Source organism: Vulpes vulpes, chromosome 13, assembly GCF_048418805.1.
Source record: "Vulpes vulpes isolate BD-2025 chromosome 13, VulVul3, whole genome shotgun sequence".
NCBI classification, from domain to species: domain Eukaryota; kingdom Metazoa; phylum Chordata; class Mammalia; order Carnivora; family Canidae; genus Vulpes; species Vulpes vulpes.
Window position 1 is genome coordinate 57,090,757 of NC_132792.1, and position 18,443 is coordinate 57,109,199.

Below are 18,443 nucleotides of genomic sequence, written 5' to 3' on the forward strand. Positions count from 1 at the left end.
CATAAACACTGATAATTTGAATTTGTGTAATTTAACTATCAGGTATCAATTCCATCGATAAAGAAACTACAAAATGTCTAGAATGAAAGGTACCCGAAGTACTTCAGCGGTGATTATTTTTGGGTATTTTTGTTTATTTATATCTTTCTAAATTTTCTATAGTGGACATACATTGATTGCTTTTTCAATTAGCAAAAAGTTATTTAAAATTATCCTGCACAATGTTGAAAATTATGCCACCTTTGACCTATCTCACCCAGATATTGGAAGGATTACTGAGGTATTTGCTTAGCTATTATTTAAAATCTGTTGGGATAGATCGTATGTAAATATATGGTACATTATGTCTTAAAATTTGCCCTATAACAGAATGAAAGGGCACCAGGAGGTGTTCCCTGGGTGGCTCAGTTGGTTAAACTCTGGACTCTTGGCTTTGACTTAGGTCATGATCTCAGGGTCCTGAGATCGAGCCCACAGTTGGGCTCTGTGTTCAATCTAGAGCCTGCTTGAGAACCTCCTTCTTGCTTCCCCTCTGTTCTTCCAACTCTGCTCGAGCTAGCTCATGCTCTAAACACTCTAACTCTGTCAAATATCTTTAAGAAAGGGCACCAGGCCTCTCTGATTTTCCTTGGAATAGTCCCTGTGCATAGTGGGTGTCAGGGGAGAATAATAAAAAGGGGATTTTGATGGCCAGGAAGGACACAGTTTATAAAGAGAATAGTTTTTTGGGTTTGTTTGTTTGTTTGTTTATAGTACAGCTTATACATTGTATTTAATTTACTGTGTTTTTATGTCAGGAAAGTACTGTGTGTTTTACATGCATAATGCCAGTTATCTTTCTGACACTTTGGGATGAATACCTTTTTTTAATAAACTTTTAACTTTGTTTTTTATATCTGTTTTATAATTTAAATAGTTAAAATGAGAGAAATAGAACAGCTTATTTATGGCAACACAGCTAAGATACAGTCCTGTGTAATTTCACTGTAAAATATTACGTCTTGGCTCTATGGTCATACCTTTTATTACCATGTATGCTATTGAACATGCATTCCAAAAATGAATTAGCTATGCTCCTAAGGCCCTGTATATGTTAGCTGATTGCTTTTAGAGAGTAGGCACGTTTATTATAAGCTCCATAGTATGTGGGGTGATGACTAGAACCTCAACACTGTATTCTCAATATTAGTTGCTTTAGTTTCTCTATACTTAAAGTAATAAATTTCTATACCTAAAAAGTTTAAGAGGAAAGGAATTGGCTAGTGCTATAATGAGGAACTCATTCTTATGGTTGGTCCATTTTTGCTTCTCAGTGTGGCCCCATCATCTTTGCTACCATTAATCCTTTAAAAAAAATCATTTTCTACTCCTAATCCCTTTTTAAAAATTTTATCTATTTTTTTAAAAATTAATTTTTTAGAGAGAGAATGCGTGCATGAGTGGTAGGAAGGGGCAGAGGAAGAGAGAGAATCTTAAGCAGGCTCCACACTAGGTTTGGAGGGGCTTGATTTCAGGACCCTGAGATCATGACTTGAGCTGAAATGGAGAGTTGGATGCTTAACTGACTGAGGCATCCAGGCACCCCAGTTTCCCTTTTTTGAAATTTATTTATTTCATTTATTTTTAAGATTTGTTTATTTGAGAGAGAGAGAGAGAGAGAGAGCATAAGCAGGGGGAGGGGCAGAGGGAGAGGGAGAAAAGACTCCTTCCCCTCCTTTTTTTTTTTCTTTTTTTTTTTTTTAAGCGCAAGAGATAGGGGGTCCTGGCTGGCTCAGTTGATAAAGCATGTGACTCTTGATCTCGGGGTTGTGAGTTCAAGCGCCATGCTGGGTGTACAGCTTCCTTTAAATAAATAAACAAGAGATAAGTGTTCAGGTTATAATTTAAAAGAGATTTGTATTCATGATTATTATATGTGGAAACAAGCTTGTAAAGAGGCCATGGAAATCTCTTCGGAGTTTCATTAAATACCTGAAACAGACAAAGGAAAGGCAGTATAGAGCCTTGAGTAGCTATCAGAGTAAGTGGACTAATGTTAGTTTAGCTGCTTTTTCCTTTGGTCTCTAGAACACTGATGAGAAGATAGATTTAACAGCCACAATTCTCTACTCATTTTTGATACCTACTTCGTCCATTGCTTTTAAAGTGATATCAGAGGGATCCCTGGGTGGCGCAGCGGTTTAGCGCCTGCCTTTGGCCCAGGGCGCGATCCTGGAGACCCGGGATCGAATCCCACGTCAGGCTCCCGGTGCATGGAGCCTGCTTCTCCCTCCGCCTGTGTCTCTGACTCTCTCTCTCTCTCTGTGACTATCATAAATAAATAAAAAATTAAAAAAAAAAAATAAAGTGATATCAGATGGGCAGTTCATTAGTTTGATATTATCTATATAAAATCTTTTCAGTCATTGTGGAAATACTGTTTTGGAAAAATAAGACAGCATAAATTGAGTATCAAGAGTGCAGGCTTTGGTGTCGACACACTTGAGTTGGGTTTCCATTTTGTGTTCTCAGACCTGGATTAAAATTTGGCTCTGTCCTTTGCTAGTTGCCTGACTTTGATCTAGTTACTTAACCTTTGAGCGTCAGAGAAGGATATAGGGCAAGGGGTGTTAATACCAACTCTAATTGTTGGGAGAATGAAGTGCACTGTTACACATGAATGACTCCTATCCCAATGCCTGGCATAAAGGAAGTCTTCAGTCTTCCCTTTTCTTTCTCACCCCAATTCTTATCTGAAGTTTTTTGTTTTTGTTTTTTTTCCTATTCTAGGTGGATCGTAGACATGGAAGGTGCACCAGGTACCTTATATGAAGGGGAAAAATTTCAGCTTCTATTTAAGTTTAGTAGTCGATATCCTTTTGACTCTCCTCAGGTAACTGCCATGTTTTTAACATTTTATTGTATTTTTAGATTTTAGCAAAATACTAAATTAGTGACTTTTGACTAAATACAAATTTATAAAGAAATTCATTGTAATTATATGAATAGATTTGTTCCTTTATCTGTAATATAATCAGAATCTTTATGAACATTTTACTTTATTGAGATTAGGGTTTGCTACTTTGGGGCTTTAAGAAATTAACATTGTTTTTTATGTATAAATGTTAGCAGAAAAGGGGATGGAAAATCTAACTCAGGCCTATGGGTTGTGGGAGAATTTAGCATTTTGGAATAACTGGAGGCACTTATTCCTAGATAAGATGATAGAATGATAATGTGATAAGGCAGGTGCTTTGTTTAAAGGAACAGTTCTTTAATTTTGCATTGACATGCTGTACTTGCAGTCTTTTACTACTGTAAAGATAGAATATATTACCAAATGTTAAATATCTAAACATAAGCCCCAAATCTGATCATTATAATTTGAAGCACAGTTAGTTTAGGTAATGGGTAAAATACTCAGACAAGGGATAATGGTGGTTGAGGAACTTTTTTGGGAGCTGTTTAACTGTGGTGAATGATTAATCTTTGGGAGTTAGAGAAAAGGAGACTCTAGGATGACTTCCAGATTGCTGGCTTGGTAAGATGGGTAAATGAGTTACTGGCAGCAAAATGGTGAGACTTAATGCCAATTCTATCTGGTACTGCTAGATAATGAGGTTCTGGATAATGAAACTTCTCAAGTATCTAAAACTCAGCTTGTGAAGTGCTCAAATACATTTTTTTTTTGAGAAAAATAATCCGTTGCAACTTTAAATAGAATATAAACAATATCCTTGGCCATGTAGGCATATAGATGGAAGTCAGTTATTGATTGTGCTATAAATAAAAGAGATAATTTTTTTAATAAAGATACAGAATTAAATGGAAATGGACTTGAGTTCAGTTTTTGTGTGAGCAGAAAACTAAGATTAGGAAGCTCATTTTTATCATTTTCATAAAAATTAAAAATAAAGCTAAGAGTTATGTGTTATCATGACCTCTAGGCCTTTATAGTAAGCATGTGTAGACTGATAAGAAAGCGAAACAAACATCTTCTCTCTAGAAAATGACCTTCACGTTTTACGGCCTTTTTGCTTATCAGCATCATTTAAGATTGTTAATCCTTGAAGGCAGTGGGGTCTCAAGCATTCCCTTGTCACCTTCAGCCTGTTTTTATACTTCAACTAAGTTTGTTGAAGGTATGTGAGGAAAGAATGTGACTCACCAACTCCAAACTGTTGACTTAGGGAGATATTGGAGAAGGCTTACTCCGGTTGCCCACAGATTTTTCATCAGAGGAAAATAATATTTTATAAACATGAACCAAGTCAGAAGTGTCCTCTAATCCTCTTAGTATTTAATTTTATTTATTTTTTAAAAAGATTTTATTTATTTATTCATGAGAGACACAGACAGAGAGAGAGAGGCAGAGACACAGGCAGAGGGAGAAGCAGGCTCCATGCAGGGAGCCCAATGTGGGACTCGATTCTGGGACTCCAGGATCACACCACCTGGGCTGAAGGTGGCGCTAAGCTGCTGAGCCCCCTGGGCTGCCCAGTATTTAATTTTAAATCAGATATCAAACTCTGACACATCTGAAACATCTGAATTTCATCTCTTAATATTTCTGTAAGTTACAGTGTTCGTAATGGATTCTGTCATCCTTTCTTAAATTCTTTTTTTCTCCTTCCATGTTTTGACTTCTGTCCACTTTTTCTAATTCTTCTGATTTTGGTGTTCTCTGGGTTCTTTATTCAGTAGTCCCTTATTCTTCTCACTCTTTTCTCTAATGTCTTCATCTGTCTTAAACAGCTACCTCCCAGATCTACAGCTCTGTGTACAACCTCTTCTTTCTGAGGTTTAATTTCACACCCTTGTTGGATATAGCTACTTGAGTATCTCCAGATGTCTCAAATTTAACACATCTTAACTCAATCTTTTCCAGTAACAAAATAAGTAAAAAAAAATTTTTCTTGAGTTATTGTCCCACCTATCTGCTTGCATTGAAATTCTTCCCTTTCCTCCACTGTTAAAATGTAGCTTTTCAGGTCCTTTTACAGTACTTAGGTCAGTCTACTGTTATCCTCTATCTACTGTATTCCAAGTTTCTATCTCTCCTTTGGACTATTACATAATAGCCTCAAGTTCTTTCCACTCCTAGTCATCTGTTCACAGTGCTGTTAGATTTCTTTGAAGGTGTATTTGCCGTATTGATTTGCACAGATACATAACGCCACCACCACAAGTATCCCTGCTTTCTTCTTAAGACCTCAAATGCTTCTTTATTTTCTGTAGAGTCAAGTCTGAAAACTCTTCAGCTTAGCATTTAAGTCTGAACTTAACCATTTCAGCTGCACATTACCTCCATGCCCTCTACTACGTAGTAATATTTCTATCATACTTTCTAATGTAACTTCCATTCTGATGTTCTCTTGTAAAGCTCTAATGAAGTGGTTGGGAAGATGGATTCATCCTCACTTTATAAGTGAGGAAATTGAAGCTTAGAGAAGTAAAGTGTCTGTTGATTTAAAAGCTAGCTAGTAGGATAGTTAAGATTCAAATCCAAGTTACTTCTTTCCATACTGTCCATTAGGTGTGAGTACCGAAATGGGGAAAATGCCCATTTATCCAGCAATGTTATCTCTAAAAGTGAAAGATACTACTATATAGAATGATAGCTTTGAAAGCTCTGGGGCAGTTGTTCCTAATCTTTTGGAATATGAGGATTCCTCTTTAACATCACTCCCATGTCACAGAAGTTGTATTGAGAAAATAACAGAGCTGCTGTAAGACTACTAATACTTTACAGTTATTTTTATGTTTTATTTATCACAGCATCTGTGTGATTATAAAATAATAATAATGATCTAGCAATCAGTTACTTGATGTGTATGCATGTCAAGAGATTTTTCCAATAACCGAAACTTTCCAGAGATGCATTGCTCTGGGGAAGTGATTAGAATCACTCAAAGGCAGTAAAATTCCTCATTCACCAAAGATTTTTTTATTGGGTGAGACCCAGTAGCATTGGCATTTGTTAGAAAATTAGTCTTTGATTTTCCTATGCAATAAGCAGTACTAAATATACCACTACTTACAAAACTAGAATCTGGGGAAATAACCCTAAAATAAACTAGTCTCATTACTTTTGTATCTGTAAGTTAGATTGATAAGACCATAATAAACCTTATAGTTGGCTGGGTTTTCTTTTCCCTGTTGTAGTTAATTTCTCTTGTATCTCACTTGACAGTGAAAAATCTGCCTATCTGAAACAAGGTGTTTGGCCCAGTCATTTGCTTTAAAGGAAACCATTATGACAGCAAAATCTTTTACTATCGGGAGCAGAGATGAGGCACTTTTCACTTTTCCAGCACTGTTTTCTACTAATGTGCACTTACCATCAGCCATGCAGAATTAAATATCTTCCTATATATATTCTGTTTACCTGTGTGAGAATACCGGTAAATGATCGGCCAATTTAATGTGTAGTAAATGTGAATTATGTGCCAAATACTGTGCTCTCTTTTTTAGAGATGAAGGAGAGTACAGAAATTAAAAGGTATTGTGCCTGCCTTTATTTTTTTAGTATTTGGATAGGCAGACATGGATTCATTCATTCTGTAAGTACTTATCTAGCATGTCATATTACACACACTGTGCTAGATGTTGGCAATTTAGTAGTGAAGAGAACGAAATAAAAAACCTGCTTTCGTGGAATTTGTGTTCTTGTAGAAAGAGGCAATAAACAATAAGCAAAACATACAGTAAGGAAGATGGTGGGAAAAAAAGTAGAAAAGGGAATTCAGGATGTTGTAGCATTGGATTGAGCAATCAGAAGATTTCACTGAGAAAGTCACTTTGGAGCAGAAATCTGAAAGAGGTGAGTGAATAAACCATGTGGAAGAAGTTTGGAAAGAGCAGGTAAAGCAAAGGCCATGAATCTGGAGCACATGTGGCAGGTCCCCGGAATGCTATAAAAACAAGAGAGGGAATGGAGAGCATAGGTCTGAGAGATAATTTGTCGTGGATTGTATAGCCCATTGTAAGAGTTTTGTTTTTTACTCAGAATGAGATGAAAAACCTTTGAATATTTTGAGAAGAATGACATGATCCTACTTAAGATTAAAAAGAAAAATTTGGCTGTTGTATGGCACATTGATTGTTGAGTGTACAAGTGTACAGGGAGATCAGACAACTCTTGCAGTATCCAGGTGAAAGGTTATGGTGACTTGTACCAGAAAGGTAGCAGTGGAGGTTGTGGAAGATGGCCATATTTTGGGCCTATTTTATTATTGTTTTTTAAAGATTTGTTTATTTGAGAGAATGAGAGAGAGAGCGTGTGCGTGTGCATGCAAGTTGGGGTAGGGGCGAGAGAAATCCTCAAGCAGACTCCCTGCGGAACAGAATCCCAGGACCCTGAGATCATGACTTGAGCCAAAATCAAGAGTCACCCGCACCCCTGGACCTATTTTAAAGGTTGAGCCAATGGATTTGCTAATGAATTGATAAGGAATATAAATGTGGCAAAGGAGTCGGGGAAGACCACAACTTTTGGCCTGTACAACTGGATACAAACTGAAGTATGAATTGTATGCTTTGGGAGCAAAAGATAAAGCAGTGACCACTTTAGAATAAAATGAGGGGGCAAAGAAAAACCTGTTTGTACTGGGACTTAAACCACAAGAAGAGTTTATGTCAAAAGTGGAGCAAATCATGAAAAGACATGGCTTCTTCTGAGATTTGTGAGCAAGTGTAGTTTTATGTATAGTTACTTATAGGAGGGCTACAGCAGGATATGAAAAAGGAAGGACATTTTGGGGCTTCTCCAAGAATCTTGCAATGTGAAAGGATATTTAGAGATTTATCTCAAAGGAATTAGGAGGTATAGTCACCTCTCCTTCCAAACCGTGAAGTCCTCAACTTTAGTGTCTCTATTTTGCTTCTTTTCCTTTCTGCTTCCTTCCTTACATTAGTAGTTCTTCCCTTCCAAATATCTATGATCTTATACGCCCCTTCCTCTGTCAGAACATTCTATTTGAATACAATAAAATTGAATCACATTATCTTGTAAATGCCCTGGTTATACTTGGTTTTTTAAGCTTTTCAACTCTGATTTTTGTTGAAGAAATTTTAGGCATTTTAGAAATAGGTGGAGAAGTATGATTTTAGCAGAAAAAGGATACTGTACTTAGTCCTGAAATCATATTGATGCTAAAAGTTGTGCTAAAAATGTATTTGCCTTGATTACAAAGCTTTAGAAACGCTGGGGCAAAAGAGTATTTGCTTTCTTCTCATCCTTATTCTCCTTCCTATTCATGCCCCCTTAACCCAGACCCTTTTGGTTCTGTTGCTCAATACTACCTCATTGCAGAGATCCAGAACCTATTTTCATAGTGTTTTCATCCTTTTATTTGTGGTGTCATTCTCCTTGCTCTTTCATGTGATGGTGGTTAAGCTTTCCAAAGTCTTAAATAACCATTTTTATTGCCTTAAATTGTCTAGCAACTAGGACACCTGACAAGGAGAAAGGGAACAGTGAACCTTGTTCGTTGAAGCCTTGGGGGTAAAGCAGAGGGAAGATAAAGGAGAAGACTGGTAGGCTAGAAGAACACAGCTTACAAAGGAGAGAGAATGGTTACCATCCAGGGGAACCAAATTTAGTTTCATTGTATCCAGGAATTTTGACTTTGTAATACTTGTAAGATTGCATGGTAAGGATAATTATGAAAGACCAGAAAAACTATTAATTAATTGTGATGCAACTAATGCATATTAAATGACTAAAAGGGGAGAATTGAGCTAAAAACTGTGCTAAATAAAACTCCAGTTCCCAGTTACTTTTGTCAGATATTTACCACTTAATGCTAGATTGCCTACATCATATATTATTAATAATTAGATATCTGATTACAACAAATTCTGCTTGTATATTCACTTTCTGTAGTTGCCCATTAAGTATTGTCATCTACTTACAATTTTAATAAGGGAAAGCATTCCCTTATCTTGTCCCTGGAGAAATCTTGGTATCCATTTTGTATATTGGCTTTTATATTTTATAGCTTGTTTCATACAGCTTATTCTTGTAATATGTGTTTTGACCTAGTTTGACACCATATTAGATGTCTCACTTTCTAATTAGTTGCAGAACAGTAGTCTGAACATATTAGTATGCCTTCCTTGTGGTCAGATCTTAGTATAGTGGGATCATTCACCATTAAGTTTGAATGTTTGGAAATCCTTACATATGATTACGATGATTTCATTTCATTACATATGAGTACTGTGATTCATTTCATTACATATGAGTACCATGATTCATTTCATTATATTTGATACCAAGTTACCCAGAGGTTGGCTTGCTTAAAACTTTAGGTTGGATGTGGGCTATGCTCACTTAACTCCAAAATTATATGGATACTGAGCATAGTTTTGTTAAATCTCACCTGCTCTTGAAAATACACCATATTGATAGGGAGATGTTTGGAAATTTAGATTCATCTGAGGACTGCTTCTAATGCAGGCTCTGAACTTCAGGTGTGATTTACATGCATTAGATCTAAGATCCTTTTCTAAAATGTTGGCTTTTTTTTTTTCCCATAAAACTGCTTATTTAAAATCTGTAGTTCTGTTTTATTGTTTGGTTTATGAATTTGTGCAGTTCTCTGGTTAACTGTTTATATGACTAGGTTTGGTTTGAAAAAATATTTTAAAAAGAAATAATTTTTAAAATAAAACAATTAGCAAAGTTCTTATTTATTCCCTTTGGTTTCAAATTCATTGTATTCAGTTGTCCTGTTAGATCTGTTTTAGTTTTATCGGCTACTTGGGATTTCCTCCTTCAATTTTTAAAATTTTGAATATGGCTAATCATCCCTTAAGTTTTCAGAACCTGCTTGGCTGCATTATAATAACTGAAACGTCCATTTCCTCCTTTGGATTGTACCATGCGTTAAATAAATGAGGATGGTTAACAGCAGGCTCTTAAAGAAATTCAGCCTTGGTTACTTTCCCCATCACATGCAAAGAACCAGAATCAGAGTTTTTACATCAAAACTGTCTGTGGAAACTGCTTACCAACCAGCCTTTTTACATGAATAAATTGTTGAAAAAAAGTTTTTTCTTTAATTTCAGGAATTCATCTCTGGCATGTAAACTCAGCCTTTCTGTGTTTAGACAAACTTCTAAAATTCTGTATCTGGCAGGTTAGGCCCTAGAGGTTACCTATAATATGTGCTAATTGATCCCCCTGTTTGGTTGCTGAAAGTTTCAGGCTGGCTACATTTGCCCTGCATGCAGCATGTGAAAAAGCCCCAGCTTTTTTTTTTTTTTTTTTTTTTTTAATAAGGTTTATTGAGATCTAATTTATTTTTATTTCAGTCTCCTCAGCCTTTGAAGCTGTTTCCGTCTTGATTTCTGGCCCTCTTCAGTGCTTATCAGTGTCTGCTGCTCCTGCTGTAGTTGTCTTCTGCCTTCCATCCCTTTTCCTCTCTCCTGATTTCCTTTTGGTTTGTGGGTATTTCTTGGCTCTAAGGCCAGGTGATTTAGTTTATAATCCATTCTCTCCAAGAGCCCTACTGCTTTTTCCTTCTGCTTTGTGAATTGGCTAGTCAGAGCATGTTGTGATAACCTTCGTATTTTGCTGTCTGTGTATTTTCCTTGATGGTTGCTGATGCATTGATTAATTTTTGCCAAAGAAGATAACTTGGGAGTTCTCCCGTTTTTTGGCACTTTCAGAGCACTATTCTACGTGACCTTTTAAAAAGGAGACCTTACTGGAAAAGAATACCCTTTAAAAAATACTTGAGGCCAGGGGATAAGGTCTTGGGCATTGTTTGTGTTCTTAATGAAAATATCCTGCTGGTCAAATGGGATTTTTGTGGCAGAGTGAATACCCCAGAGCAGATGCATATTCTGTGAGATTTGTAAACTTTCATTCTAGACATCTATAACACATTGTACGAATATCACATGAATATAATATACTACATGTTTATAAAAAATAAAATTAAAAATAATTGTAGATAGACTGAAAGTATGGGAGTTGCAAGACCGTTTAAGCAGTCATTTCCTTTAGCAGAGCAGCACTTTTTTTTTTAAGCAAAAAGTGATGAAAAGGATACTAGCACTGATAGATAAAATTGATAAATGATACTCTTCAAGCACAGCTGAGCTAATGTTGTGGATTGGGTAGTCTTCTGCAATCAGGCAGGGCAAGTAAATTGATATCTCTTATTTTGAAACCTGGTTTTCAGCTTTATTTTAGCTCTTTTTAGTGGGAATGAAGGGTGCATGACCAGAATTTAAAGAAACAAAAACTATGCAAGTATGTAGTCATTCCTTTTGTTGTCTTCTACTAGCTTCAGCCAAGGAAATGTGTTCCATATGTTAGTAGTATATTTGAAATATTAGAAGACTCCTACTTATATGAAAGAGTGCTTTGTTAAAATGTAAGTATTTATGAAATTGTAATGAAGTCAGATTTGTAGCTAGATACTTGAAAATAAAAGCAAAAACTCAGTTTATGGTATCTTTCTGTAACATGTCCCATATTAAATGATGACATACCTTACTCTAGCCACACGTATTTCACTGGCTCTCTGCTCTTATATAAAGGGGAAAATAGGTTATACCCAGAGCAATAAATATTTTATTAATTTCTGATATAACTGAAGGTGGGGTTTCTTCTTACTAAGATTTTGCTGTATTCAAATGTGAGACAGTTTGTTAGGGCTAAGAGAGATACTGTAAGTGTTGTTTGGGAACTACTGGTTTATATTTGGTGAGCTTTGTAAAAATCCTATCATACCTACTAAATCAGTATCTGTGAAAGTGGAGCTGTTGCATTTATATTTTTAGCCAGATCTTCGGGTAATTTTATTTTTAACGTCAGGAATTAATAATTACTACTAAACAATAAAAATGTTAGGTCTTACTGCATTATGAAAATCATGTAAAGATTGGTGGACTAATTTTTATATCAAATTAAGTAACTTAAAAAAAACAAATTAAGTAACTTATGAAGTAACATAAACATTCTTAAATATTAGACTTCTGTTTCTTTGTCCTACTTTGGGCTGTGGTTACAGATTCTGAATCAGGATGTATAAATTCATTCTTCTACCTCATTCAAATGCTGAAGGTAGATATGTTTACGAAACACTGCTATTGGGATACTTAATCATGAGGGCAAAGGAAGGAATAATAGATTTATTATCTTTCAAAATGGTGCTGTGGCAAGATGGAGAAAGGAAAACCTGTTAAGAAGAATTAAGTAGAAGAAAAGGCAGAGAAAAACTTGACTCATTCAACCTTTGTTTTTTTGTGTGTAGGCACATAGTTATTTGCTGATCAATAAGTAGTAATTTTTACCCATCATAATGGATGAGTGAGTTCAGAGAAGGTGAGATATATATAACAGTTATTTCCTTTTGCACAAAGCACCTCAGGTAATAGCATTGTTACAGGTAGAAGTGATGTTCCTGTCATATGCAATTCATGTTGTCTCAAAATTAAGTACTTTTGTGTTTCTGTATGAAGAGAGCAATAAGTACAATTTGAAAAAGCATTCCTACAAATATAGTTGTCTTTGTTAGGCTAAATATGCATGGTAATTTATAAAATTTTAAAGGGAATTTGTGAAAAATAGCTGAAATAAAAAACAGGTAACCTGAGTTTTTTTTCTGTATGTTCCATCCCCTATCTACGTGCTCATTCATACAATGAAACCAGTACTTGTGAATTGGTGAGAATAAACAGCAGGCAGTTGTTTATCCTTGTTTCTGGCACTTATTTTGTTTTTAACTGTTTTTTAAATAAGTTCTGTTGAGAATATGTTATGTCTTGGTAATACAGAATATTTGAGTGTTAATGGAATTTTATTCTTTCTTAGGTCATGTTTACTGGTGAAAATATTCCCGTTCATCCTCATGTTTATAGCAATGGTCATATCTGTTTATCCATTCTAACAGAAGACTGGTCCCCAGCGCTCTCAGTCCAGTCAGTTTGTCTTAGCATTATTAGCATGCTTTCCAGCTGCAAAGAAAAGGTAGGACTTCTCAGAATTATTCCAGGTAATATCTATTCTTTTAGTTTAGGTAGCGAAACTATTTTAATACTATGTGAAGGAAGGACTTAATGCCTTTTATTGTGAAGTTATAATATGTTTAATAATAGATTAGAAATAGGTAATTTGATACTCTTTCATTCCACATGGAAGTAAGACATTGTTTTATATTTCTTAAACAGAAAATTTCTGCAGATGTTCTTAAATAATATGAATTTTATTTCTGTAAGCATGTGCAGGGCAGAAGTGTACAAGAAATTCTCATTTCTAGATTTCACCACGGAAAGCCCCAAGAGCATGTTTCATAGCTGCTTTCTCCCCTCTGGTGGCCCCCACACTGTCAGCCATTTTTAGGGGGTTTCCCAGCAACTAGAGCTTTCCTATCCATACTGATCATCTAGTGATTAAGTTGAAGGAGGAAGGTTAGATTACCAGTAGAATTTTCAGGACTTTTTCTCTAATTCTCCTTTATTTATTCACAGATTCTATATCTGTTGGAAAGGTGAAAATACCAGAAAGAAAAATCACATAAGTTAAATATAGGATACCCCTTTATTTTTTATTTTTTATTTATTTATTTATTTATTTTTTTGATACCCCTTTAAAGTATCTAAATCCCGTGTACATTTCTGGCCCTCTTGTTATTTCTGCCTCAGGGTCAGTGTAGCACAGTGTTCATGTGTTTATATATTTTAAAGCCTCTTTTCTTCATGAGGGTTTCCTTTTGTATTGGGTTTAAAGGAGAAACAGCTTTACCTTGCAGATTAGGGATCTCTGGGGTTATTACAGCAGTGTTTTTTCCTTGTGTTCTCCAAATTCAACTGTCATTTTTACTAAGTTCATATTTAGAGAACTTTAAATTAGTATTTAGAGAACTTTAGCTTATTTTTAAATGTTAGATTATCTAGACTCTGAAACACGCTTAGCTTGGCAAAGTTAAGTGTTTTGAAATGTTAGTTCCATAAGAAGTTTCTTGGTGTTAGGTTTTAAAAAAAAAAAAAAAAAAAAAAAAGCTTTTTTTCGTTCAAAGAAGCATGGGAAATAATGGTTTAAATTGTATTTTTTTTTTAAATTATAGCATTAAGAGCCCTTAATATGGAATTTTATATACCATATAAGAAAGAAAAAAACTTCCGGCAGTTAAACTATGACACCATTAGTACAAAACACATGTATCCCCATTCAGGAATATTAAAATGTAAAGGAAAAATGTACATCTTAGATGAATTAGGGTGCACATTATCTAATTGTAGTATGACTTTTTAAGTTTCCTCTTTGCCTGTGGGCTTTTTTTTCTAGGTTGCATTTTAAGGCTACACTTGAGCTTTTGTTAACCCCAAGGGCTTTGGAAACAAGTCTTATTCGTTTATTGCTTCCATATTTTCTCCTCCCCCATACTTCCTCTCCCAGCGCACACATAAGTTTAAAATGTTTAGGTGTAGAGTAGTTTGCAGTTACAAAGACTTCTGTGTCCTTGTTAATGTGTAATGCCTTTAGGAAGGTGAAGCAGTAAGTCTAGGATTTTAAAAAGAAAAGTTGAGATGAACACAGGTGATGTGTGTACATAGCTCTTGCATGTGCCTTGTAATGATTACCACTTTTTTTTTACATTTAATATAATGTTATATTATATATAATATATAATATAAATAATAATATAAATGTAATAATTTACTATTAAAAACTAGAAAATAAATAAATTTTTCGTCTTCTTTATCCTTTTCTAATCCTGTTTCCTTCATATTTCAGTTGTCTACTACTAGTTTTTCTTGCATAATATATGCTTAATTATTCCATTTCAAATATTGGCAAGCTATATTATATAATCTAAATTATACTTAACCAAGATAATAATACGGAAGTAATTCTGGCAGCATTAATTAGTTCTATGAAATACAATAAAAATTTAGTAAACGTTTATTAGGTACCTACTAGGTGCTGTTTTTACTGAGCCAAGTTACTAGGTTACAAAGATGAAGAGGAAACTTGCTTTGGCACTGAGGGGATCTAGCTCCTTAAATAAGCTTTTAAAAGTCTTGTAACTACTCACCAAAAGCTCTTCTTTTAAAACAGGTGAATTTTATTCTGTGGTTAGTGTGGTTCTATGACTTTCATTTTAAAATTTGACTTGAATACATAGTTTTTATTGTAAGAGTTTGGGAACTTTGATTTAGTCATAATTCTTTCATTCCAAATTTATTTTTCATAGTCAAGAAAGATTCCCTAAAGTGAAGGCAAATTCTTTGTATCAGTAGCTTTCAGTAGATTAAAGATAATTTCTGATATTGAGAGGTCTTTCAGTAATCTATTTATTCTTAGTGCCCTTATAGATATAGATATCTATATAGATATAGATAGTCCAAAGTTTCTAGCTTGCATTTAATTGCTAAAACAATTTTGATAATCCATCTTTTTGTATAGTTCCTTTATTTTTCTAAGAACCAAATCTCCACAACCACTTATCAATAGTCTGGTTATATTCCACATGAACACAGATTATGACTTTGCAGGACAAACAGCAGCAGATCATTCTTTGAAATTGTCAGGCATCTAATTTCATATACTAATTTTTCAGATATTTTCTCAAACCATATCAGCGGGGTAATCTTGAGGTAGTTGTTTAACATCTTATGCTCTGCTTTTCCGTTTTGTTAAGTTACTATTAATGTTAACTTGTAAGGGCATTATTAGGCTCAACTAAGATCAGAGTTATGTACATGAGTTGTAGAAGTGCCAAGTGGACTACCTGTTTCCCTACCTGCTATCAAGGCAGTCCTACTCACCATTGGTTTTTGGTTGGATCTACTTACTAACTTATCTACTAACCTGTATTCTGTGGCTTTTATATAAATTTGATATGTTTCCAGATTTTTTAGAGAATCACATATTTCTTCTTCTTCGGTATCCAGCAGTTTCCAGGGAAATACCCTTCCATAATCTGTCTTCAGTGTTGTTGGCATCACTATTTCTGCTGTAGCTCCCTTGCAGAGCTGCCATAGGTTTCTAATATTGTGCTATTCAGGGCCTGTATATGCCAATATAGCTTTTCCCCTTTTTCGCTCTTGTATAGTGTTTGGAAACTGAATCCTTTGGTCTGTCCTTGGTGATTCTTATCTTACAGGAAAACAGTAATTGTGGAAGTACATAAGTTGCTGTTACTTTCTCAGACAAGCCTAGTTATTAGACTTCTCTGTATTTCAGTTCACTAAAATAATTAGTTCACTAAAGTCATTACTAAATTATTCTAGAGAGATAAAATAAATGAAACCAAAATTCTTTAAAATCTAATGCTGCTGCTTTGGGTTAATAGTCACCGTCTAGTAATTCCACTGGACCCTAACCCAAATCACACATGCATAACCACCCCCCACCCCCACCCCCCACTTTTTCATTGCAGTGTCAGGGGTCTGCTTTTCCTGGAATCTATTATTTCAGTTCTGCCACACCAGCGTTTACATTGTTTTTATACTTTCTGTAATAATTCTGTCAAAGCTTTTACTAAATCTGTCTTCTTAAATCTTCTTCCATTTTACAACTCTTACCTATTTAAACTCTTTTTGGTTTCAGAGACGACCACCAGATAATTCTTTTTATGTTCGAACATGTAACAAGAATCCAAAGAAAACAAAATGGTGGTATCATGGTAAGCACTTTTATTTTAAAATGATGACTTTTTAGCATTTTGGTTTCAAAGATTATCTGTTTGCTGGGGGGAAAGGAGGGAATATATAACTGATGTATTTTTGTGGAAAAGAGTCTTTAAAACATTTAATCCATTTAATGGATACACTGGGCTAGATTTTTATTGAGGCCTGTGAAATCATAGCTACTATAGAAGTGAAATCTAAAATTGCTTTAACATTCTGAAACGCTACCATTTTATTACTGAAAAAGAGTCCTTAATAATCCTTAGATGGAACTAGTTATTGGGAAACCTGTTACTTGAAATAGAAGTTTTGATGGCTTTTGAAATTACTTAGTTCTGGTGGTGTTCTTAGTGGCGGGAGGGGGATCACATTGTGAGAGATGACCCATTAAATTAAAGAAAGCTCTTCCTGTTCTATTGTCCTCAAAAATTTGTGGTGCTCCTGATTGTAGCTGTATAAATACAGTAGTCTCACTGATTTTGTTTTATTGTTTTTGTTGGGAGAGTGTTAATAGCTTTATAATTGAAAACTGCTAGCATCTTTTCTAAACTGACCTCACTGCTTCCCTAAAGAGGTGTATTTGAAATTCAAAACAAAATTTTATATTCCTCAATCTACATTTTGAAGTATACGAACAACCACCCCTGTGAGTTTTGTATCCATAAGAGCATTTCCTTTATTATTCTTTTTTAAAATGTTAGCCTAATAAGAAATTAGAACTGACAGAGCTAACTAATAGGAATATGGCCTTTCCCCTTTACCTTTCTATCCATTGTGAAATCTTCTGTTACCGGAGTTAATTTGAGTTATTTAAAAACTTTTTAAATTATAAGGGTTCCAGGTGTTAGTAAGTGATGACTAGAATCAATATAATAGCGCTCTGCCAGCAGTTACAAGTTAGAAAACACTGTGAAAGAAGAATGCCATTCTTGAGAGCCATGGAAAGGTAAATATTCAGGCTAGTGTTAATGGCAACAATAGATGACCTAGAAGAAAAAAATGACAAAACTTAATGAGAGCTAAGAAAAAATAGAACTATTTGATGACAAACTATTATTACAGAAAAATGTGTGTTCTTTACAAATTAAAAGTTTAATTTAGTAAAAATCTGGTGGAATGATGGGTACATGCTTGAAAATTTTGGAAAAAAATAATAGGTGAGAGGAGCAGTCTGTATTTTGAACTAAAGGATAGTGAAGGAGAATTGGTCTACCAGATACCAAAACATATTAATGCAGGAATAGACATCAAAAGAGAATTACTCTTTCCTAGGCCTTTTTATATATAAGATTGTAATATATAGTAAATTGGATGTCAAAACCAATGAGAAAAAATATTTAGTAAGTAATCTTATTAGAGAGTTGGTAGTCATTTTGGGAGAGAAAAATTCACATTTTTACTTCATATATAAAGTATTTCCTATGGATTGAATTAAATATTTTTTTAAAACAAGAGAGGGATGTCTGGGTGGCTCGGTGGTTGGGTGCCTCCCTTCAGCCCTGGACGTTATCCTGGAGTCCCTGGATCAAGTCCCATATCGGGCTCCCTGCATGGAGCCTGCTTCTCCCTCTGTCTATGTCTCTGCCCCCCCCCCCCCCCCGTGTGTCTCTCATGAATAAATAAATCTTTAAAAATAGAATAAAATAAAACGAGAAATTTTATTTTTTCTAAATTTAATTATCAACTCTGTAGGAAAGAAAGATTTCTGAAGTTAAAAAGAATCACAAAGACGTTAAATAGTTTTATGAAGGGATGCCTGGGTAGCTTAGTGGCTGAGCATTTGCCTTTGGCTCAGGGCGTGATCCTGGTCT

General features: G+C 34.8%; 1 protein-coding gene across 1 annotated transcript in view; it reads left to right on the forward strand.

The window, feature by feature from the left end:
* The window catches only part of UBE2W (ubiquitin conjugating enzyme E2 W), a 77,013-nt gene that overhangs the window by 46,190 nt on the left and 12,380 nt on the right, over positions 1–18,443 (forward strand). Inside the window, exons 3-5 of the mRNA XM_026012658.2 lie at positions 2,770–2,872; positions 12,812–12,967; positions 16,553–16,628. Of these exons, the coding sequence (XP_025868443.1) occupies positions 2,770–2,872; positions 12,812–12,967; positions 16,553–16,628 (335 nt within the window). The remainder of the gene's footprint in view (positions 1–2,769; positions 2,873–12,811; positions 12,968–16,552; positions 16,629–18,443) is intronic.